Consider the following 24,167-nt stretch of genomic DNA (forward strand, 5'->3'; position numbering starts at 1 on the left):
ACGAGTCTTGACTTACACAAACCTCAGGTAATCCAGAATCAATTACTACTGCATGGGCTGACTTAGGGGAAAAAATAAGCAATTCATTCTCAGTGTAGTGCAGAGGGCAGTTGGGTCTGGTCTGTTATCTGAGAAATTAAATAAAGTAACAGAATTCTGAAGCACTATGCCATACTGAGACCTAAAGCTAAACTTTAAAAAATAAAATAATAATAAAAATAATAATAATAAATAAAGTTAAAAAAAAAGACAAAGGTCGACAATGTTCCTTATTTTTTTTTTTTTTTCCCAGAGCTTTTGCAAATAAACAAAGAAAAGACTCTGGGGACAGTGTCTTTGTGCAGTTTTTTGCTGGTGCTCGGTTTCTCAGGCACCTGCAGCTGAAGTTCTCCACTTTAAAAATAAGTGTACAAACAAAACTAAGTATAGAAAAGTGGCAGTATGCATTTTATAAATGCAAAGGTCTGCAGTGACGGCAGCTTTTAGAGCTGAGGTCCCTATTAATAACTTCCCATTACAAAGCCTGGGTACTATTTTTGCCACTATTGATACAGTTCTAAGTTAAATGCAGTGAGTGATTACCTGATTGTTATCTAAGCAATATGCAGCTACTGGAGTAGAAGTTTAGCTGAGTGCTTTGTAAGGCAATATTCACATTTTTAGGATTTCCTTGTTGCTTTGCTTCAGGATTCTCTGGTGTCCTGAAGTTAATTCATTTCAATTTTGCTATATTATAGGCTTGTTTCTCTTGTGGAGAGTAAGTTGTGTAGTAAATATAGGGTTCAACTGTTCATATAATTTAATTTGTTTGTGTTTGGGCTTAAATAAATGCAGGTGTATTGAGGACTTGAGGAACTCTTGGGGGTTTTGGGAGGCTGGGAAGGAGTTCCTACTCCTCTTTGCTTACACTTCCCCAGTTCCTCATCTCCACAACAAAAAGTAAAAGGATAGGAAAAGGTTAAAAAGCGTTACTGTGGGTCAGGTTGTTGGGAAACCTTTCCAACGTATCAATGATTTTTCTGTTCAATTGTTTAAGCAGCAGATGAAGATTCAGTCCTCGTAGTGGTTTCATATCTGTTTATAATTCTTTCAACTTCTTTGCTTACTTAATGCAATTTCCTTGACAATAATTCTTAACCAAAATTTGACTCTGCAAGTGAAGTTAGTCAAAAGCCGTGGGGAAAAAAAACACAAAACACCCAAGCAACGGAAAATCTCATCTCTGAGTAACTAATCGGCATAATACATACTCTCTTAAATTGGGAAGTGTAGGGCGCATTCGGTGTGCGTACATGACTCAGGCCCAAAGACAGCATGTCACATTGAGTCACCCAGTTACTGTGACAACAGAGCTGCAAACCCGTCAGCTTCAGCAGACCTTTAGCCCAGCTGCATCTGCACATTTCACCACACTGTAGGGGGATATTCTTCGCTCCTTTCCCAAACAAGAAATAGAGGTGTGCTTCCATGAACAGAGATAAGACGTGGCTGACATAGCTTGGAGGCCTTGACCTCTGAGAAAAATAAAACTATAGCTAAAGTTCTTAGCAGAGTCAAGTGATTGTCTGAACAGCTCTTTCTTAATCCCAGAAATCCTTTTGTTAACCCATAGCTTAGAGCACAAGATCAATGACCTTATCGTCCATCCTCCTGAGGAACAATTTTACAGCAGTCTGAGAAAGCCACCTGATTGTGGCTCATGGGATGCTTCATCCTTACACAGTAGGGAATATCGATTATCTCAGCTAGTCAAGAGTCAGGGAAGAAATTGGAAATGGATCAAGGCTTTGATTCCTAAGTGGCTAACGAGAATGCTTCGTCCTGCTTGCTCACGCTGACATGCTCCCTCTCTCCCCAAAGGTAGCTGGTTGCAAGATACTGTGTTCAATAACATCTGCATCTTCTGATAAGCTATCTTCCTCACTTTAGGCTCTTTTTCCACCGTTAATGGCACAAGAAAAAATTATTGTCAGGCTGTTAGTTTTGATGACTTTGCAATCTGTGTGACCTGTCAGAAATGAGAAAAATCATCACCCTCTCGGTGCTGTATTACTTTAAGTAGTCCTGAAAATAGTACATGTGATTTCTTTATTCGTGACGTAGAAATGAAAGGGAGCTTCTTGCACTGAGGAGCTGCAGTTCGATGCCTGCAGAATATAGATCCTAGCAAGCTGGTTGCAAGGAAGAAAAGAGAAAACAGTCATCCTTACGTAGGCCCATATGGACACAAATCTCATCACTTTTAATAGCAGCAGAATGTTCAGAGGCACTTTGGGCTTTTGTTTCTCTTGTAATACAAGGTGAAATTCAAGCGTGTTGTAATGAACTTCCTCCAAGTGTACATAATTTGTTCTTTCCTTTTCCAAGCACAGCTTGAAGCAGAGAATGTTCCTTTCTGAGGAGGATGGATCAAGAAAGTACATCTTGCTGGGGACAGTTTGCGTCTCCCCCAGCAGGGTGCTTTGATGATGGGCTCATGCCAAGGCAGTGACTCTCTAGCCCAGTGGAATCTCTTTTTGCAACCTGTTTTGTCATTCTGCCCTGAGATGCACCAGAGCCTTCTCTCCAGCTGCTGTGACAATCCTGACCACTTCAGGACTCGACCAACAGGTGCCTGGGCAAGACTGGAGGAAGTGGCCCCAGGAGGGTGTACTGGGGATCGAGGTGCTGCCTGGACTGGGTAACCCTCAAAAATCCTCCTCCTCTTGCTCTCTGACAGCAGAGTAGCTCCTGACCTGAAGTGAAAGGGATCATCACAGACACCACTGACTCACTCCGAGGTGAATTAGGACGGGTGGCTGTGGAACGTGCCAGAAATCCGTCTTGCATTCTGCTTGCGCTCATCAATCTCTCTCCATCTGGCAGCTTCTCCTCCGGAAGCAGACTGAGGCCCTAATGGCCTAAGCGAGCAGGAAACGAGCAGCACATTTATAGATTGAGTGCTGGGCTGAGAGCGCACACAGCGCTCATCAGGAACCCTGCTCTGCTGGGAGCAGCCAGGAGTCCCTCTTTGTTTTCCTTCCAGCTTTCTTTATTGTAACATCCACAACATTTCAGTAAGAATAATGTCTGATAGAAGTACTGTGTCACAAACAATGTTTACAGACTACCTGCTTAAACAGGTGAACTATTTACCTGTATGCCTTACAGGTTTCCAGCCTTTGATCTACAGTATAAGAATGCTATACAAGATCTTGTACCATCATGGGAATTTGGGGTCGGGGGAGAGGTGGAAAAAAATGAAGAATGATTTCAAGTCAGTGAGGTAAAGTATTTCATGGGTCCTTACTCATCCAGGACAGCATGTGTTGAAAAAGTACCTGCCTTAAGGTTATGTGTGTCTGGGTTTTGTATCTGTTTTCTTTTTGTTGCTTTTATGATAAAAAGCAAGTTATAAGGATTAACAAGAGGATAAGCAAGTCTATAATTTTTGGAAATAACAATAATGACTCTTAACCTTTTTATGCGCCCTACACTACACTAATGGACCTAAACTGGTATTTTTATTCTAAAGGCAAATTTGTTGACATAAAGAAAGGAAACTTGGCTGCTGCAGAAGTTTAAAGAACATACACTAAACTGTAATGTAGGAAGATACTGAGCTTTTAGTTTTGTGGCCTTGTCCAAGAAGGTACCGAGCTTTTAGTTTTGTGGCCTTGTCCAAATAGGAAGTAATTACAACATAATTAAATTCTGAAAGTCTGGAAACCATGATGGTTGACAGAATGACATTTTAAGAGAAATAAGCATATGTTTTAATACATCTTGTCCTTCAAGCTCCCAAGCTTTGTTGATCCTGTCTGCTCTTCCAGCTTCCCCTTCTCTTCTGCTCTTAATATGCTCTCTATCCTGCATATACTTGAGCTGGCTTCTGCAGGCAATGCAGGCAGCTGCTTGCCATGCAAGGAAGACTGCTTCCCCGTAAACTGGGGCTAAGCAGTGGAAAATGAGCAGTGTTGGGTCATAGTTAATCTTTTAAATAAAAGCCTGTGTGGTAGAGAGTGATGTGAGCCAGTTGCTGTGTGTTGCTTTGCCCTGTAACTAGTACATTTGTATGAATATAGCAACCTTCTTTAAACTCTCTGGGGAGGTTAAAACCTGAAATGCATGTTGGCAAAGATTCATTTAGGAAACGTGGAAAATTTACTCCCTTTTGAGTTTTGTTAGTGTTTGGTTCATATGACCTGAAATAAGCACATCTCTCTTAAGTCACTCATTTTGCTCAAGTTCAGAAGCTGTATGCTCAGACACAGCTCTTTGGCCGAGCAAAAAGGAAAAGCATCCAGGTGTATGAGATTGATGTACTTCTCCAGCAACGTGATCACATTGTTCCCAACCGATTATAGTTGCCTATAGGTTGTTTTCTTGTGTTCATGTACTGTGAATATCTCAGGACAATCTGTTCTCTCTCTGTGTTTCTTTCCTCTGAGACTCATCCTTACACCTTTGATAGATTCTCTTAATAGGCTCATTAAGGAAATGGAGGGCATCTCTCCTAAATGTTTGCCAAATCAGGAAGCCTCAGTTGCCTTCTTTCCAACCCCAGACAAATAGGAAAACAAAACATTGCCAGAGGTGCCTCAGCATGTGTAGCTCCCCAAGGACCCAGAAATCATGCCCGTAATTATGCGGTTTGAAAACGGCCAATGTACTCTACAATCGGTAATTTACTGCTACAAAACATGATGGCTTGCAAAACAAGTTACCGCTGCTCTTTTTCTGTGTAAAAAGCAGGGGAAAGGTCCACTTAGCATTCCTTTCCTGACCTGCCTGCCTTCTTGCACCACCTTCCCGCGGGTCGTGGAGCGGGGATCCACAACTGTGAGGGACCAGCTTCGTATGCATTTAGCAGTGGAAACCAATTAGCTGTTGCAATCTGGCTCCAGATTAAGTGACCCGGAGAAATCTTTCATTCAAAACTCCTATTCGAGGCTCCTATTTCCATGAAATGTGTACCCACGTTGTTCTTGCTGTTCTCATTACTCTGTTCTCTTTAATAGCTGCTGTCTGTGTAATGATCTTCGGTGGCCGCATGGGGTTGTTGCAGAAGGCTGGAGAAGCAACATGATTTTGAAGAATTATTTGGCCAGAATAAGTGGGTCTGTAAAGCTGAGATTCAGTTACTCGAAAGATTCACAGGGAGCAAATTCCTTAAGTGAATGCTGAGATGGCATCGAGATAACCCAGAGCTGAAGTAATGGGGAAATGTGTTAGATAATTCTGAAAATGCGGTGTACAGTCAGCTGTCACTTACATAGCAAGGGTAGTCTGATATGATTGGGTTTGAGCTATTTAAGATTGTTAACAAGTAATTAACCCGTGAGGTGACTGGAATGGACATCATTTTAATCAAGACTGAATTATTAACGTGCCAGGTGTCTTTGGAGTTTAGCAGGACACAGGCAGGACAAAGCCCCTTTGCCACTTTAATTACAACCTCCCTCACCCTCGGGAAGCACCCTTAGAAGATGCCCGCCATGTCAGCTTATCGAGGCATTGCTCTTCTCCCCCTGCCTTTCAGGGGACACCTCCCCGGTCCCACAGAAGACAAATTGACGGTAAACCTGCTAATTCCCTGCAGCTTCAGCCTGCAGCAGCCCGCCTGTTGCCAGGCAACCTCCGAAGTACTGACTAGGCCGCAGGCCTCTGCTTGTCTGCAGCTGGCCCTCGGCTCCATGGCTTTATTTGTGCACTTCACCTCTTTATTCAGCTACACAGATTTCTTCCATAACACGGAAGCAGAGCTGAAGGCCTCCGAGTCGCAGCAGTGTACCTTGCCTACCCACCTGTCTTTTCTCGAGCAGCGCTCTCGGCCCTGTTTCTGCTGTTTTTCCTGGCCAGCAGCTGAGCAAACCCTCATGCTATTTGCCAAGCTGCAGCAGCAGTCCCCAGGGTGCTGGAGGTATATTTTAGAGGCGTAGCTGGCCATGGACTGCTGTACTCGGTGTGAATCTGTTTGGTCCCAACAGTTCTTGATGGATTAAAAACAATTAAAAAAAAAAAAAAAGGCTAGGCAGCTTTAAGCCATTTTTATGTTTGGTTTATTTCTGGCTGCTTTGACTTCAGCTGTATCTGTGTTGCAGGCTTCACGTAGCCTAAGTAGGTCTGTGAAGAGTGAAAAGATGTTATCCCCTACCTGGGAATAGCCCTCCTGCAGAAGCAGTTACACAGGAAGAGCTGCATTTTTGTGGGGTGCGGCTGGGCTACCAGCCAGGGCACAGGTTTGCCTTCAGTTGTATCGGCTAGAGGAACAGGTTGCTGCTAGAGGATTTGTTATACAGACAAACCGGCAGCATGTTTGCAGTGGCTGCACCTGGATGGACAAAGGAGAGCAGAAGCGGAACGAAGCCATTTTTTCTGGACGTGCTCCCAAACTGGGGGAAGGTAGAGATGGTTTATGTGCGGCATCCCGTGTTGCCCAGAGGATCTCCTTGCCAAGCAAAAGTCAGCACCACTGGTTTTCATGGCTTTTCACAACCAGGGAAACGTTAAGTGAAATAACAGAATAACAGAGTCCAGCTTTATTTCTCATGGTAGCATTGGTCACGCCAGCATGATTGTTCAACTCCAGGGATAACTTTGGTGACAGAACTGCTGCGCTTTTCAGTAAGGGCTTGAAAAGCTGTTCAGATATTCTCACAAACTCCAATATTTTGCACCTTTACTCCATGCTGTAGAGCTTGAGAGAGAGGAGAAGGAATCCTGTAGAGATTTATTTAGAACAAACAGCTAACAAAATGTTTTTTCTTCTTTTTTTCCTTTTATGTTTTCTACTTTTTTTGTTTCATCATGCGCACACGATATTAATGAGCTGATTGTCTGGATTACACTTCTCTGACAGCTGTTGTCTTGTGGTCCTCTCCCTACTGCCTTGGCTGCTACCGACTGACAGCTTTTTTGTCTGTCTGTGTTGTAGTTTTCATCACCGACTTTTTGGTAGAAAGTCATTTTTCTGCTTTGGTTTTCCATCCGTTACCTGACCCTCTCTGGAGAAGAACAAAGACAAGCACATGAATGCTTTGATTTGTACGTGCAGTCCAGCAGAACAGGGGTTGCGTACAATGCCTAGTGTTATTTTTTTTTTACATCAAAGTAAGATAAGGAAGTTGAGGTTTTAAGTCCAGATTGAATTTTGGCCGTACTTGCTTTAAGCATTCAGTTACCCATTTGGAGAACTAAAATATTTCTGGGAGTGGTTTGGCATTCTTGTATTAGCTGTATTCTGATCTTTTCTAAAGGAACTCTTGATCTTTTTATCATTCATGACACCTGTTTATCACTGGGATGTCATGTTGTGCTATTTGTATTAGTGTGTACATCTTGGTGCCATTATTCACTTAGAGCCCTGAAGTTTCCTGCGGGCTCAATCAAGTATTTTTCTCAGGTGTACTTGAGGCTGAGTTGTGAGCAAAACAGAGGAGGCTTAGAGCCATCCGAAATGCCCTAAAATAACTTCTACTGCCCTGAGAATTTGTTTCAGGTACTTTTAGCAAGATTGAGTTAATGGATCTTAATTTCATTAAATGAAGATAGAAAGAAAAGGATCTTTCATATAGGAAGATGTCAGATGTTTTAGGGAGTGGAAGATCATGGTTAATACCCAGAAAGAGGCAAGTGGCTAGTGTGGATGGGGATCCCTACCCTTCTTGTCATTGCTGTCCCTATCTGATGGACTTGGCTTTTGCTCTGTACATTCACGGGGTGTCAATATTTCATAGAGTCATAGAGTGGCTTGGGTTGGAAGGGACTATAAACCCCCAATATATATACCCCCATATTTCAGTCCTGAATTTTCAAGTCAAGGCAAAATGCAGGGTGATCTGCAGTGCTGAGAAAGGATAAAGTATACCTGGCTGAGAGAGACGTTGCAGGAGATGTAGCTGCTCTAAGGCTACAGGATCAGTATCGTCAGTGTTCTTGCACCCAGCCAGCTGTCTGTAACCTGGAATCCTGCAACTCTGAAAGATCCAAGAAGAGCACAGGAATGCAAACAATACTGACAAAGGAAGCTCAGGTCATACATTCCTGATAGATGGTCAAAAGTGTGGAGATACTAAGATAAGGTGCTCAGTCTTTAGCTCACAGTAAGCTTTTTCTTTTGATGCTGTTTTACTCCATTGTGAGAGACAAGAAAAATCTGACTCAGACCTGTCTTGTCTTTCTCTATATATTTTATAGTCCTAAACGGGGATAATGAAACTATTATTTTTCTCCCAACATGGTTCAGCAGAGATAGCATCCATCTCAGTAAGGTCAATACTATGCAACAAAAGGAATACTCTGTATCACAAAAATTGCTGTTGCAATTAGTTCATGTCACTCACCTTAAAACCATCAGGGGACCAGTTCATGTACTGCTAAATCAGTTGCCAGTCCCCAGCCAACTCTCCCAGTGCCAGGAGTGTTGCTAAGTCTGTAGTTCTCCAGCTTATTGTAAAGTTCTGCAGTGAGGTGTTTCTCTAGAAGCAAAAAATAATGTAACATACCAGTAAATCAACAATTCGGGCTGAGGAAAGTGATCGAAAAAGGTGATCAAGTCTATCACTACTTTTACAGAGTAATTAGAAGAGGAGCTTAGGACATCTGTAACCTTTCAAAACATTACAGAAGTCACTAGGATTTACATTACATGTAGTATCCATGTGGAGACAGCAATATAGCTTTTCTTTTTATGTTAGTTATTAATTTGCTTATTTTTTTTTTATTGGCTTTTTCCTTCATTTTCAGATCAGCATCATGTTTACACTATCGGATAAAATAGCATGATTCACTGTTGCTGTGGGCCAAAGAAGGAACCTTAGGGCTTTTTCTTGTTGTTTCCAAATGAGTGAACAAATGAAGACGCTGATTTTCCCCCTATTCATTTGAACTGTAAACCCAGAGTTGAAATCTGATGGAAGGGATCCTTTCTGAATACCAGTGGTTGGCAGTCTGAAGCTGCTGCCCTTTATCATAACCAACATTAACACTGAGAGAAGCAGAAAGTGAGAGGAGCCAAAGAATGGTCTCTCTTAGTTATTCATGGCTACATGCCCAACTTTCCCATTTTTAGGCTTTTTTCTGTTTTTCTTAGGGATTGACTTTCACAGACAGTGAAAACACTGATGCTGATCATATAAACAGTGTAATTTGGAAAAACATTATGGAAATTTATAGTAGAAACCTCTTTTTTTAAAACTTATTTTTGCAACTCATCATAAATTTTATTGCAACCTTTGTTTTTGTGTTGTTGTGTTGGTTTGGGTTTTTTCCTTCAAATCAAGCAGAAATTACCTCTCACTTATTCCATGTACTTCCCTTGGATTCCTTGCAGAAGGAATTATGCTTAAACACCTCCCCTCTGTACAAGACACGTTGAAAATCAAGAACAGGTTGAAAGCTGTGGTTCAATTTTCTCTCTAAATATAGCTCTTTTTTTTGGATGTTGAGGGGAGTCAACAGCAACACTGAGCAAGCTTCCAAGGGAGCGCAGCCCTCGCGCTTGTGGCAGAAATACCAACATCAGCTTGAGCAGTACGTTGTGCGCAGCCTTCGCACAGGGATACAAAGAGAAAATGTTCCCTTGCCCCGTGGACATCTGTGCTAAGCTGGACCAATTCTTGTCTTTATTTTTTTTAGGGAGTGTCTCATTTCTTTTAGTTGTGTAGGTATAATAATAGCAATAATACCAGAGCTGTAGTTCAAAGTTTAAATAAAAGATAAACTTGGAATAAGACAAATGAGGAGGCAAGAAGGGTATGTTGAAATATTTCAGGTCTCTGCTGGCTGAAATACCTCATTATCATGCAGAGAGCTGTTCCAGTAAAGTGTGTAAGAACCTGCCTTCTCTCCCCCCTCCACACATTGCATTTGAGCTCTTCGAATAAGCTTATTAACAGTCAAATTGAGACAAGTTAATCTTTAAATCATATATAAATACAGAAGCTTTTCCCATTGTGGTATTTTGAGGCATTAAACACAGATGCAGATTTTCACAGTAGGAGACTAGATCAGCACAGTTAAGCACTGAAATAGTTTGTCTCCCAAATCATCTTCTGAGAACAGAATTTTCCTTTCACTGTACTAAGTGATGATGAATAGGGATTTAGCAGCAAAGGATAATTCCAGGCTTAGATTAGTGGATGGTGCTGGTATCTTCTATGGCTGATCAGCTTGCGCAGTCCAGAGCTGCTTCCCTCCTCTGGATGTGACCTGTACAAACCCCTCCATTTTCTCCTCTGGAGGACCACTGAGACTTCTTTCCCAGCAAACAGATCTCATGTCAAATGCTTTCTATATCTGACCCCTCTTACTCATCTTTGGTATGAATATGTACTAGCGAGTATGGTTTTCTGGACTTTTTTGGCAACATTTCATCCTTTGACCTCCAAGCTAATATTTTTATCTTTAACTCCAGCATAGTGGGACACACTGCTCTCCTGGAAAGCAGCAGTAGTTTATATTTTTAATGTATAATGCATGAAATAATCCCATTTCAGAGTCTACAAGCATTCCTCAGTCTAGACTGCCTCTCACAGTCAAGCTGTCTGACTTCTAAACCTCAACCACCAAGATACTTGGACTAGTCTGTCTGGTTTAGTCCGGCGTAGTTGACACCATGTGCCATTTCCTGCTCATCCACATAATTTCAGCCTTAATTACTCTTTATCTCATCTTCTAAGCAATTGTACTCCTGATTTATTTTTTGTTTTGGGGATATACCATTACTATCAAAATGTCTCACCTTTTCCATTCAGCTTTTGTCAGGGCTCCAGGTAGAAGATGGCCACAAACCTTTCTGGGGCTTCGCCGTGGGGTTTTACGTGGGGCTTCAGACAGAGGTACCAGCACAGCCCCTGCCTAACCACTGCAGAGCAGGGTGGGTTATAGTGGTTTTGTGCCAGCCAGCTCCAGTGTTGTGACGGATTCGGGATGCACTGTGGTCCTGCTTTTTTTTTATATTATTATTATTTTTTGGACTACAAGAATTTCTCATAGTGCCTGGCTCCCCAGTCTTTTGTTCTTTCTCCTTTTTTCTTGTCCCAGGCTAAAGGGCAGGTGCAAAGTGACCATAACTAAAGATGCTAAACTCCTGTGTAATACAGGGCTCATCAGACAGGGCATTCAGGGAAACATGCACTGCACAGTCCTGCAGCGTCGGACCTCCCTGGGCAGCACAGCGGTCTGCTCGTTCATAAGGCATTTAACAACAGCACTCTGGAGAAAACTCGACAGACAAATTAATAACAAGAATAACAAGAATAGTGATAGTATCACCTATACTTTTGCACTTTTCCTGGATTTTGCCATTATTAATCTTCCACCGGGAGGTAGATAAAGACTGTTAATCCCTGTTTAGAGAAGTAAAGATAAATTTGTGGGTATGTATCTACCTGGAGAAAGAAAGTCAGGAGTGGCGTTCAGCCTTGAGTCTCTTCGTGTGATGTACACCACTTCTCAATATGATACGAGACATTAATTAATGTCGATCATTTACTTGAAATGAAAAGCCAGTTGACCATGGATGAAGATAGCAATACAGATCTATACTTATTGTATGATTATTGCCTGTATGAACAACTGGTTATTTTACCCGGATGAATTTTTTGCTTGATGAAATTGGCTCTGCTTGCATTGGCTTGCATGCTATTTGGGTGAAATCCCAGAATCAGGCCACACTGAAATGTGTCCAGAAATCCAGTAAGTAATTTTAAGTACAAAGCACTCCTACAACTGTTAAGCTAATTTTCTTGAAAAATACTTGATCCCATTTTTTTTCTTTGAAATACTAGTTGTAGCGATAAATTCAACAATTTTAACATAAAATTTCCTGTGTGGGATCACTTTATTACAGAACTTAGTTCTTAATGGCATTTGCCTGGTCAGAATGTCATACAAGCCATTGTTCAGTTCTTGGATTAATTGCCCCAGAGAAGATGTACCAGAGACGTTTATCAGATTATTTATCTTTGTCCCTTTGGCAGCTGGAGGGACCTGTTTGCATTTATTTGGCTCTGAGGGCACAGATTCAGGAGATGCTGCCCTTGGCCTGGAGCATGTGTGAGGTTCCCTGGGACTTCCCCTACTCCTGCCCTGCTCCAGCTTCCCTCCCTGTGTAGGTTATGAGTGCCCGCTGCCACTGAGCTGGGAGGAGATAAAAAGTAGTTCCCCAAAGAGATGGGGCAAAACACGAAACAAGTGGCAGATGTGTGCTGCTTTGGGGGAAATTATGCCGTAAGTCGGGTTAGGAATTTCTGTCTTCTGAATGGTTTCTGTGTGGAAGTCTGTGATGCAAACCAGTGTGACCCCACTGGGAGTGCCTTAGGATCAGAGCGGCCGTTTGTGTGTCGTGAAGCTCATTAGGAGCATCTCGTGCCTCTGCAAGTAGAAAAAAATCACCTATTTTCCAAATATAATTGGATGGCTAGGAAAGACTAATGCTTATCTGTTGTAATCCTCACTATGTTATATTGGGTTCTACATTCAATGCATGCCCTGAATGTGCTGTAAAATCTATTTTCTCAAAAGCCAAGGACTTCCAAAAAGCTTACAGTAAGCTTCAGCGTGACTTTTACTTGGTAGCAAAAGCTGCTCGGGGACGTCTGGCACCTTCCATGTGCTGCGCCCCGCTGCCTCCGCCTCCCGTGACACCGCAGCTCTTCGTGGGGCCACGCAATAAACCGCAGCAGGAATTCGGCCGGGTGGGAGCCCTGTGTTGGCTTCGCCTCTGAAAAACATGAGCAAAAAGTCACCCCAACTCCTGTACAAGCTTTTGGCAGATGAGGAAGAAGTTCACGAAGAGAGGTGGTTTTGCCAGATAGCTGACATCTGAGGAAAACTTAGCTGAAGAGAGGAAATCACTTCTGGTGCCCTTAAAAAATGACAGTGACGGTATGGAAAAGAAATATGGAAACAGAAGTTAAAAATGTAAATTTAATTAAAATTCAAAAGAGAGTCATAAGTTAATTTAAAAGGCTGCAGAATATTCTGTCATGGACTGAGCTGAATAATAACGAGTATGTACCTGTAGTCTGGCATCCAGTTATGCTGCTTTTTAATCTTTTTCAAGTTCATATAATTTTTAGAAATCAGATGGGTGGGTTTGTTTTAGCCAGCTTCACACCCTTGTTTAGCTGTAGTCTGAGCTGTAGTTTCGTGTAAATGTCAAACTTGAAATGCAGACTTGACGCGAACCCTTTAAAATTGCAGGCATTAAGAACAGGCTCTGAGAAGCGGAGCCAATACCCAGCGCAGAATTAATTGAGAATATGCTTTTAAAAATACAGGGAGTGACCTTCAGAAGCTTGGGGGGCTGTCAGCTGGCTTGTTGTTCCGCCTGTTGTGATTTTGGTGGTGAGGCTGATAGTTTCAGGACTTTTTTCCCAAGCCTTGAGGATGAGTTAGGTGCTGCGGGGAGGACAATCCCTACGCAGCAGCTGTTGTGGTGGGAGCAGGATTAGCTTTTTGTGGGGCACGCAGGTGACTGGGAAAGGCTGGAAGAAGGGTACCTGAGCATTTTCTGCTACGTTCATTTTAATCCTAATTTTGTAAAGGTTCCTGCCTCTTTTACAGTGAGTTTGCTGCTGATACTGCTTTCCTGTACGACTGAAGCAGATGAGGGAGATGGTACCAGCCTTCTTCATTATCTGTGCTCCCAGTCAATAATGCAAAAGGCAGAGCTGGCAACATAAATGAGGAACCAAAGGCCGTGCCCCTTTTCCTGCAGCAGGCCACACGTTTACACGGAGGGGGAGTGCGCGGCAGCGTCACCAGCTGGGCGGAAAAGCCCTGCCTCAGCAACTGCAGGCCCGCTGACCTCTGCCACCGATGTTCACTCCTTCCAGAGGGCTTTCGTCTGTGAAAATGAGGTTACAGTTTTACCCGCTTTCATAACCTAAGAATGTGGCATGGCTGCGAATGCCACGGGTTTACCCGTGGAAGTACATATGCTAAAGCACATCAAGCTCAGATTTTTCCACACGTTGGGAGGATTATTTTAGGAGAAACACAGGTGCACACACCCACTTATTTGGGGAAAAAAAAAATAGGCCATGCTATTTGACATTTTAAATAATAAAAATAAAACTTGGAGATGCGATTGCTGAACCAGCCTGATCAGCCTGAACCTGCTGGCTGCCTTTACCAACTGGCACAGGGCATTCTCCGTGAGCAATGGCTTAGTATTCAGAGCTCGCTTTGAATCCAAAAGCACCCCTAGAGGTATTCCTGATGTCTAAAACCGAAACAGAGTTATTAATAAAATTGTAGCATTCTTGAGGGCTACACAGCACAATAGTAAAGGATTTGCTGCTTAATCCGGGGGATTGCCACCCTTGTAAAGGTCAGGCAGCCGCTCCCCCGCCTCGTGTCCCAACACAGAGGTTTCATCTGGCTGCAAGATGGGCACAGCAGAGACTTGTGGGGGGCAGCAACGCGACCTGTGCTGGCTCAGCCGTGACAAAGGGGCTTCAGGTGGGACTGCGAGTAACTTCCATGCATGCTGAAAAGCTGGGGTGTTTGCTGTGCTCCGATGGTCAGCTGGTCCTCCTTGGGTGAGGAGAGGAGGTGACTTCATTTTGGGATTCACAGTGTTTGACTCTGTATGAAGTCTTTTTCACTGCTGATTGTGTTGGAAACAGTTGTTACTGGTCACTACTGGGTAAGGGAGGTACTGAAAGAGCTTGATACTATCATTATTCATTCTCATTTGGGTGAAAAAAACACCCTGTAAACTTACCCTGAATGCCGCCAAATGCCATTTCAAGTGCTATGAAAAGAGTGTTATGTTTCCTTATCTGAAGGCTGCTGTAAACTTCCCAGCGTCATTAATACAAGAAAAGCAAATGGCAGAAAGTGACATTTCAGAAGCACAGCGGCAGGAATGAATGCTTAGCCAGAAACTGCACATACCTCACCTAAGTAACGCTTTCCCGTCTATCAGAAGATCCCGTCCCCGTCAGCTAGCAGTAAGACATTCCTGGGGGTGGAGTGAGAGTGAATTTATCTTGGGAGTGAGCAGGTTTTGCTTTGCTAAGCTAGCTGGTTTGCTCAATTCAGGAATTTTCCATTCACCTCTGTTATCCACCAGCATAGAAATCCCAACAAATGTAATTAGGGCTACTTACCTTAATTAGTTAACGGCTATCTGCAGCTCACCTGTCCTTCTGCGAGCTCTCCTCTGTCAGCCTGACTGCTTGGGTGAACCGTTTCTCCAAAAATTGCTGCTTCGGAGGTATGCTTTCAAAATATGTCGTGTAAGGGACTGTGCTCCTGTTCCTTGGGGAAGGCAGCTGCAAGGTAGACCTGGTGTTACACAGAGAAGTGCTGTTCGATTCAAAGCTGCACTATGTGGTTTTTATAGTCTTTTGATAGATTATTCATCAGTTCAGTAGTCCGAAATATTTGTGGGGGGCAGACTGTGTTGAAATTCTGGCAAGAAAGCATGGTGTGGCCTGGGGAGGTAGTCACGGGTATCTCCGTGCTTGCTGCCTTTTTCTTTCCAGTGTTTGCTTCCACCAGTTTAACTCACAAGTTTTAGTCTAACCGGATTGAAATACTTATTAAAATTTTGTGCTCTGTTTCATGTTGTATGTAGCACAGACTGTTAACGTGAATGCAAACTGCAGGTTCACAGAGATCTGGAGGCAGCTCAGCCATCCTAGCTTGAAATAACAGCTGAAAAACATCCTTTTTAAAGTGAAGATATGCATTAGCCAACATCCAAAATCAGTTGTTAGTTCCTGTGATTGCTAGTTAGAACATGCCAAAATTGTCAGCCCTCTGTTAAGGAGACATGTGAGAAGAATTACTCAGGCGATGTACATTAGAAGCCTGTAGATTGAGCTCTGTTAAATCATTGTACCCCTTCTGATGAAGGTGAAAAAGGAAATAGAGATTCAGGTTCTTAATTCCTTATAAATAAAAATGCCTGTTCTCTAAATCAGCAGAGGGATCTGAGTAGCTGCAGCTGCTGAGCACGTCTGATAATTTGCATTCCCCACCTCCTGCCCTTATTGCAGAATTAAATTGGTCCCTCATTAACATGGCAGTGTTTGTTGTTACACTGCGTGCTCTCCCCTGTGCACACATGACTATTCAAATGTAATCTCAGGCCCTGCTCAGAGCCTCTGAGCGATTGCCAGCGGGGCGGGGGCACTGTGGGAAGTTATTTTCTTTACCTCTCACAACAGGTGCCTTTGTCAGCGCGCCGCGTAGGCACCCGTGCTCCTACCCGGGCGAGCCGAGGAGCAGCGCCTTGGAGCATTACGCTTTTAACTTCTACAAAAACAACGAAAAAAACACAAAACACAAGGCGATAAAGCCAAAGAGGAAGCGGTCATTTAAAGTACTTCTGAAAACGTGAACAGATTTTAGCATATCAGGTATGATTTTTTTTATAGGTGATGCAAAGAGCAAACCTCTGAGCTGGATGTTGCTTCAGGATCTGAATCTGAAATATCCCTGCTGCGGGAAATAATTGGAAAAACTCTGTAAGCCTTTGAAGAAGGATAAAGATTTTTTTTTAAATTATAGAGGCATTTCAAGGAAAAAATACCTTTCTTCATCCTGCAAGGGTTAAGCATGATCAGAAGCTGCTTTAGACTCCAGGATTTAACCTCAAGTACTGCATTTTTGTTTGCTATAAGCCTATTAGAATTCTCTCTGTTTCCTAGCAATAACATGTAATTTCTCCCCCTATTTAAGTGAAATACATGTTGGGTTTTTAATCCTGAACGCTACAGCTGTTGCTCAAATTTCCTATTCAAATGCAAATAGCACCTGGTTCTACTTAGACATCCATGTAATCTTTGACAAGGATACTTCAAGAGCACAGGAAAAAGAGAAAAGTGAGGTGCGTCTTACCAGGCTTGCTCTGGAAAGCAAGAGCGTAAACATCTGCTACCAGCAAGTTGAACTGGATACTTCTACCAGGTTTGCAGCACCCAGCACATACTCTTTTTTGGGACTAATGCACATCTGAAGTGATTTATGCTTCTTGAGCAGGTACAACTTTTTGTATTTTTTTCCAGGAAGAACAAAAGGCTTCCAGAGAGGAGAATGTAGCAGAGGAATCTAAGCAAAAGTGCTGGCTTAGTTAGAAGTTTTACCTTGCCAAAGCATCCTGAGAGGAGTTTCTTCTGTGGATGTTTTGTTTTTTCAAACTATTTATTATTTTCTAGATTTTCATTTGTAGCTTTGAGAATATTGATTTTTAAAGATTTTTCCAATTTTTTTCCTCACACTAGCTTTTTCTCTGTGCCAGATGTTACAATAAGTGAACTGGCAAGTCAGAAGTAATTTGGAAGGCAACTTTGCTGCTTAGCGCTCTGAGACAAGATACCATATCGCTTAACTGAAAGCAAAGCAGTCCTGGATTCAGGTTAAAAACCTTCTGCTGTGAATATTTTCAATTGGATAAATTGGTTTTATTTCAATTGTGGAGGTTCAAGCTTATTCAAGGCAGATTTTACGCATTTCATTTGCATTTTGCACGACTGTTTTACTGTGTTATGAATGGAAACTGAAGGACTCTTTTGTGGGGGGGTTGTGACTTGAGACCATCATCTTCCTGCGAAAAGCAAGGAGCCAAGTGGCACAAAACACTTTTCAGCTCTGCCTACAAGAGAAGGTGAATGTTTCTTAAGAGTTTCAAAGGAGAGATTTAGAAACTCATGGAAATCTCCAGGGAATGTTTGAAAGAAATCATCATAACACCGTTCTCTGTGAATTTAGAAACAAGCCAAAAGAACTAACTCCCTGGGAAGCAAACCTCTGCTGAACAACAATATCAGCTTTTTCTGGAGGAAAGCTAGATATAAAGAAAAAACTATTGTTACCAAGTTTGAGAAGAACAGAAGGGATTCCAGTTCTGCTGCCAAGCACTGGTGGATCATTTCTTGATTAATTCTGATCTGGTTTGGCTACTGCTTTTTCATCTGCAGCCTAATACTGGAACTTAAACTACTTGCCAGGATTTTTTCAAACTTCAGGAGATGCTTTTGCAAGTGGGCTGTTGAGAATATGAGCAGGTGTTTCATATGTGCTTCCTGTAATAATAAAAGGCACCCCTGAGAGGAAAGCCTGTGTGGGAGCTGATTTGCTAGGTCATATTTTCTCTTGTGACACTCCTTCCTCGTTAGCTTCTTCAGGTGGGTGTGAACAACTGACAAAGAACTGAGCCAAGGTTCAGGCTTGGATCGTGAACCTGCTCTCGCTGCTAACGGCAGCTTGCCGGCAAAATGATGGAAGAGATCTCCATAATGGTGGCTTACGATGCCCATGTTTTTAGCCAGCTGTGCGATGAAGACTTTCTAGCCAATCTGGTGGCAGTCAGCAAACCCAAATCTGTGGTAGGTGTTACTCTTGCTCCTTTGTCAGTAGCGCTTAAGGTTATACTCTTTACAGTGGTTCAGTTCTTCTGCTGACAGCTATGTATTTATCTATTTTTTCTCTTTATTACCTTTTCGGCAATTTACCTTCATCAACAGAATTAAAATTAACCCTTTATTTCAGTGGAGATAAGATTATTAAAATAATATCTTTCTGGGTTGCTAAGTTTAGAAGAGGACAACCTGCTTAGTAGCAAAATAATTGAAATAATATTTTGGAAATAGTATTGAAATAAACTGAACTCTTCCAACAGTGGAATTGGTACTAAATGCTGTAAACTCTTCCTGTGTCTGAGCATGTCAGTTAAAAGTTTGGGCCAGGTGCTCAGTGTGCACCTGGGGTCAGTGATATAGGTCACTGTCAGTCACTGAGTCTCAGAGGATGATTTAACACCTCTCCATGATCTTCAGAAATCAGCTTAAATACCTGTAGGAACTTCTTAGTCAAATTGTCACTTACTTTTTTCATAAGTAGCATATTTGTGTAAGTTATATGCAGTGTGAGTGTCTTCTGCCCCCATGGAGATCCCAGCTCTTCTAGGGAGCTGCACTGAAGTCGCTGGTTTGGACTCCAAAATTTGTCGCCAAAATTCATCTTTGGTCTCAAATCGTACAGCTGAGCCCCTGTGTGAGTCAATCAACCTAGAATGAGTTGAGAGAAGACTTTGAAAATATATGAATATCTAGATGTTGAGCCTAGCTTGAAAGCAGATACTGTTCAAATTTCACTGTGAATACAAATCAGGCTAATTATTTAGCAATCCAATTAAGCATTTGTGTTTGCAGATTTTGGTCTGTGAATGTGTTTGTATCCACGCACTAAGTACATCTTAAAGCTACCCGAGGTGGTTCGTTAAACTGCAACAAAGGAGGTGCTCTCAGAAGAGAATCATTTTGCTTTCTTGCCACACCATGTAAAACTTCCCTGTGTGTATTTCCTGCTTGGGTTTTTCTGCCTGTGCACGAACTCGTCTTCTGCATCTCCCCCAGACCCTCACACCTAAACGAGGGTTTACCCAGTCCCTTTGGTTGAGGTGCCCTTCGCTGTCTCACCCGGACTAGCGTGCATGAGGCGTGCTGGAGCAGTTGGCTAATCAGTATGTAGCTAATCAGCGTGGCAATCCAGACAAAGCTGTTTGCTTCCATGTGCCTTGGTTAGAGACCAGGCTCCACGTAGCTTTCAACTTACCCAGCGTACCAGGAGCTGCCTGCTGTGCTGGGGTCTCCCGGGTGAGCTGACGTGCCGCTGTGCTCTGGGGCCAACCCTAGTTGGTTAGATAAGAATCCACGCAGTAAGAAAGCACGTCACGGGTGGCTTACCTGATAATTTAGATCTCGGAAAAGTGCTGCTTAAATGGGTTCAGTGGTGGCATCTGTGCTGTGTGGCTTCGGAGCAGAAACAAAGGACGGTGCCTTACGGACCTGGCTCTGGGCGCGTGGATTGCCCTGGGTCAGGAGCGCCACGTAACAGCTCCGGCTGGTGCCCACCCTGCTGAAGAGGCGATGGAATAACTTTTTTTTAAATGATTTCTCAGTGAAGTATCTGCTTACCTCCTAGCAAAACAAATATTGCGAGAGGGAAAAGTATCATTATTAATGTTTTTGATAAAATACGAGTGGTTGACTTGACTGTAAGTATGTGTTCTTAGCGGCTCTGTTGCTCCCCCTGAATTAAGGAGCATTAACATGTTTCAGTGTGTTATGTTGCCAGTCACTAAGTGAAGTCATTTTTTTTTTCTTTTTAGGATTTACATAGGAAATATCTGCTCTTTAAAATCATTTTTGAAATATTTAAAATACGCTAACAGTGGCGCAGTCAATCTAAGTAGGTTTAAGATGAAGCTCAACAAAATGGTGATAGGATTAAAGGATGCGTGGGAGCCTGTGCTACTATGGGATGACTCAGAAAGTTTCTTTCGGTTCTTTGTTGCTACGTTTAATCATGGGACAAGCTGCCAGTGGGGATATGTTGGGGCAAATCCTACTGATTCTGTCCTGGTCGCTTTACCAGATTGCACCAAAGTACGTACCATCCGTAAAGTAAGGTTCTGCAGAGTTTTCCTTTATTCTGAGAGTTTGTTACCGTCACGGGTGTTTTTGTAATTGGGGATTCATCTGTTTGTTTGCAAAATCAAGGTGTTTCTAGTATGCTTTTGTTTGCAAAATCAAGGTGTTTCTAGTATGCTTTTCTGGCTGCAGAGAAAAGTTAAAATATGATTCCAGTCGCATTTCCAAATGGAAAATGGGATCGTTTCGGTGGAAAATGTAGCAGTGCTTTTAGCATTGCTTTCATGCACATCAATACCAGACAAGTTAGTGGGAGTATTTGTTCTCTGTAAGAAACCTTGTACAGTACCAGCAGGTATTTGCTGTGTGTTTCAATGGCAATTAACTCAGGGTGGTATTAATTCAATTTCAGTGTTTTGGGGGAATAATGAAAAATTATTTAAAATAGAGGATGCCATAAAAGTAGATGATCTGAGAGAAAGTTTTGTTAGACGTGCCCCAAAGCAAAGCTGCGTGACAGCAGTCCTGTAAGATATCCTTTCACAAAACTAGTCCTGTTGCAGTGTGACCGTGGCACCTGGGGGGTTAGCTCTGTAGTCTTGCTTCTCTGCCAGTTTGTATCTTAGGTAATCACTTGCACCTCTGCAAAAGGAGTTTGCACTGTTAACCATCATGATATGGTCTCGAGGAGGGGCAGCTGGCTATGGCGAGAAGGAAGCACGGGGAATCAGACAAATATCATCAGTAAGCGTGGGACCGGGATATCTTTCCTTTAGTTTGCTTTATCCTTTAGGGAACAACATTTCTTTATGTTACTCTGAGAGTACATTGCACAGAAGCGCAAAGAAGCGTGTAAGTTGACTGCTGCGTTAGTTTGTGCAAGAACTGAGTAGCTTTCCTCTAGGGAATTTAAATTCTCAACTTATCTGCAGAAAACTTGGATCCGAGGAGTTACAAATGTGCTGTGCTAAGTGGTATAATCCTCTTAATCCAGGGTTGAAGGACATTCTTCTGGAAAGCTTCATTGTATTCTCATTTGCCTGCCTGCCTTGCCCCTCTGTTTAGGGGGATTATCAGGCATTTTACAGAAATCCTTCGTGGTTAGACACCGGCAGACCCTGCCACAATGATTTCTCAGTCTCTGTTTCCCATAGAGGCTGTGGAGGCAAACTGAGGAGGTCAGAGCGGACAGGCTCACTGCGCAGCGGGTGGAGAGCTGAGCGGCCTGGCCGATGCCCAGGGTGCAGGGGCCTGTAGCCGGACCACCGGCAGCTGGCTAGAAATTGTTTTGGGGGTTGCCAATGGGGTCGGTGCTGGGGGTTGATGCTGTTTAACATCTTCAGGCCTAGCCACCGGCAGAGGATGAGCCCTCATTTTCAGCTGGCAGAAACTCGGTTTTCAGGTGGCAGAACCTTGAGGGTGCGTCTCAAGTACTGAAGCCCACACAGAGCTGCCGACAGAAAAGGGATATTCCCAACCAGAGTGAGTTCGGCAGGGGGCGGCCTGCGTGAGGGAGGGGTGAGAGACCAAAGGACAAGAAGGCTCACGAGGGATCTAACTGGCGTCTTCTGCCACCTGAAAGCAGTTGTGGAGAAGATGGAGACAGACTCTTCTCAGAGATGCACAGTGAAAATGCAAGAGGAATGGTCATGATTGGCAGCAAAGCAAATTCTGGTTTAATATAAGGGAAAGCAATTCTGCTGGGGGAGCCCCCAGCATCTCCATCCTTGGAGGCTCAATAATTGAGCTCATGCTAGAAGGTTTCAGTAATTCAAGCTAGTCCTGCCTAAGCGGGAGGCTGGACCATGTGCCCAGTGGAAAGCCCTTCCAATCTCCGTTTTTCTGCGAGTTTGTAATTCTGTCATCTCCTGTGAGGTCTTGCAGTTAGGAGGAGCTGCCAGCACATGAGAACCATGTTTCTGTGGGTGGTATTATCCCCAGCTTGCTGCTGTTGCAGCTGCCAAAAGAAGAAAAAGAGTTTGGGTGGTCACTGTTATTAGGATTGGCTCTTTCCAGCAGATTTAATCCTCATCTGTGCCCTTACCATTATCCTTGCCTTCTCTTTTCCCTTCCCAAAAGAAGCAGGGATCCAGCTCTCAGGAGCTCTCTAGGAGCTCTCGTCTCTGCCCCTGCTCCTCCATAGGGCAGGGTCAGATTCTGCCCTAATCCTCTCACCTTGTCTTTGGAGAAGCATAATTTTTCTTATATACATGTGTAATAAATAAGGAATACAATAATAGTTTGTTTTAAACAGGTAATCCCAGAAAAAAAAAGAAACATCTAATCATTTTTGTCTTTCCCTTCCCTTGATCGTTCAAGTCCCTTGTTCTCAATGATAGCAGCACTCAGCTATGTTCCCTTTAAGAATCTGTGGATTTTTAAAACTTTTGTGTGTTTCACTCATAACATGTCATCGTTGTGGTTTCGATATCTTTGCTGCAGTTTCTTTTACCAGTACAAATCTTCAGTCTCCCCAAAAGTCAAATGAAGCTTGTTTATGTGAAGTAATAAAGACAACAAATATTATCTGAATTTTTATTTATAAAATAATACATACAACTTATTATCCTTTAAGGAGCCAGCTCTCCAATGTTATCTTCTTCCCCTGAAGCTCATCAGGGTTTGAAATAGGCAAAGAAACTGCTTGTGTGAAGCTAATTAAATGGGCTGTAGTGTCAGCCTGTGCTTTGCTTGGTAACTCTTACTTGAGATTTGACAGTCTGACTAATGAATATTAGTTGGGTAACAATTTTTTTTTTCTCATCAAGACTTGATTGACACCTTTGGATGCTAAAACTAAGCACATTTAAAATAAAATGCCATTTTTCCTTGGGTTTCCTGTGTTTTAAACTTTAAAATGTCAGCATAATTAGGAAAACCGGCACAGCTTCCACAGCGACAGCGTGAAGCACCTGTACATCCATGGCCATGCAAAATCCTTTTAGGCCAGAGAGGTGTTAGCCTCCCCGCAATGGGGATGCTCCTGGTCCTTTCTGCTGCTAATAACACAGACTTAATTATGGAGCAGGTGCTTGTCTGATAACACTCAAAGTGCTTGTTTAATGTACATAAATCCAGCCCCAAATGTGCATCTTATAAACAGTGGAGAAGCGTACGTTTTATGGCATGGTACTGTGTAGCTGGCGTGTAGTTTGACTCTGCTTCCTGCTTAGCTGACCTTCTTCACTCATTAAACATGAAAATGAATAATTGGTACTGAAATACCTCGGGCTGCTTGTTTTTACATTGCATCCCATTTGCTTTCTGCTGTCCTGGACCTCCAGCTTGTGGCACTGAAATGCCTTGGCAGCCGTGTGTTACTGCTGCAGGGCAGAAGTGGTCAGAGGCGAAGCCGCAGCCCTCGGTGCGGGGGCAGAAAGCAGCCAGCTCCCCGCTGTGCCACCGGCTGGCAGCTCCCTTGGGTCCCTGCTCGTTCCTCTGAGGGTTTCCTCTTTCTGCTTGGCACTCTGTGGTACAACCCACGTCCTGCAGCGCCGTTGAGTAGCCCTTGGTTGTCACTGAGGTTTGATTGCGAGTAAATGAGAGGGGTGGTTCGTCCTGCCCGCTGCTTCACAGGGGTCAAGGCTAGACTGGTCTTCATCCTTGGATCATCTAAGCTTTGTCTCTTTCATTCAGTTCCATTCCAATAACACTCTTAAATCCAAAAGCGTTAAAATGTGAGTAAAGTACCTCATCTGGAAAAACATCTAGCTCGTTTGAGTGTAACAGGAGGTATGAAAGGTATCATTTTCATGGCAGTCTGTTAATCTCTCCCCATTGAAAATTACGTTC

At 43.0% G+C, this 24,167-nt stretch overlaps 1 protein-coding gene and 1 long non-coding RNA gene across 22 annotated transcripts in view; one reads left to right on the plus strand and one right to left on the minus strand.

Moving 5' to 3' along the window:
* The window catches only part of RABGAP1L (RAB GTPase activating protein 1 like), a 253,556-nt gene that overhangs the window by 201,681 nt on the left and 27,708 nt on the right, over positions 1-24,167 (plus strand). The window contains exons 1-2 of one of the 17 annotated variants that reach the window (XM_080601899.1): positions 15,074-15,211; positions 16,170-18,329. The exons of 10 other annotated variants lie outside the window; for them this stretch is intronic. In XM_080601899.1, coding sequence (XP_080458025.1) covers positions 18,219-18,329 — 111 coding nt within the window. In that variant the 5' untranslated portion in view covers positions 15,074-15,211; positions 16,170-18,218. Of the gene's footprint in view, positions 1-15,073; positions 15,212-15,305; positions 18,330-24,167 lie in introns of those variants that run through there. 6 more of the 17 variants (XM_080601902.1, XM_080601901.1, XM_080601900.1 and 3 more) reach the window with 6 other exon arrangements.
* LOC308198819 lies at positions 270-15,029 on the minus strand. Of its 5 annotated transcripts, XR_013954228.1 has the most exons (6): positions 14,890-15,029; positions 14,717-14,791; positions 14,459-14,599; positions 8,325-12,706; positions 7,850-7,958; positions 270-6,986 (listed from the first exon to the last, which is right to left on the minus strand). It is a non-coding gene; the product is annotated as an uncharacterized lncRNA (long non-coding RNA). The 5 variants fall into 5 exon arrangements; XR_013954226.1 differs by having other exon boundaries at positions 270-12,357; positions 12,531-12,706; XR_013954227.1 differs by having other exon boundaries at positions 270-8,459; positions 10,724-12,706.

Source organism: Anser brachyrhynchus (assembly GCF_964034855.1).
Source record: "Anser brachyrhynchus genome assembly, chromosome: 8".
NCBI lineage: Eukaryota > Metazoa > Chordata > Aves > Anseriformes > Anatidae > Anser > Anser brachyrhynchus.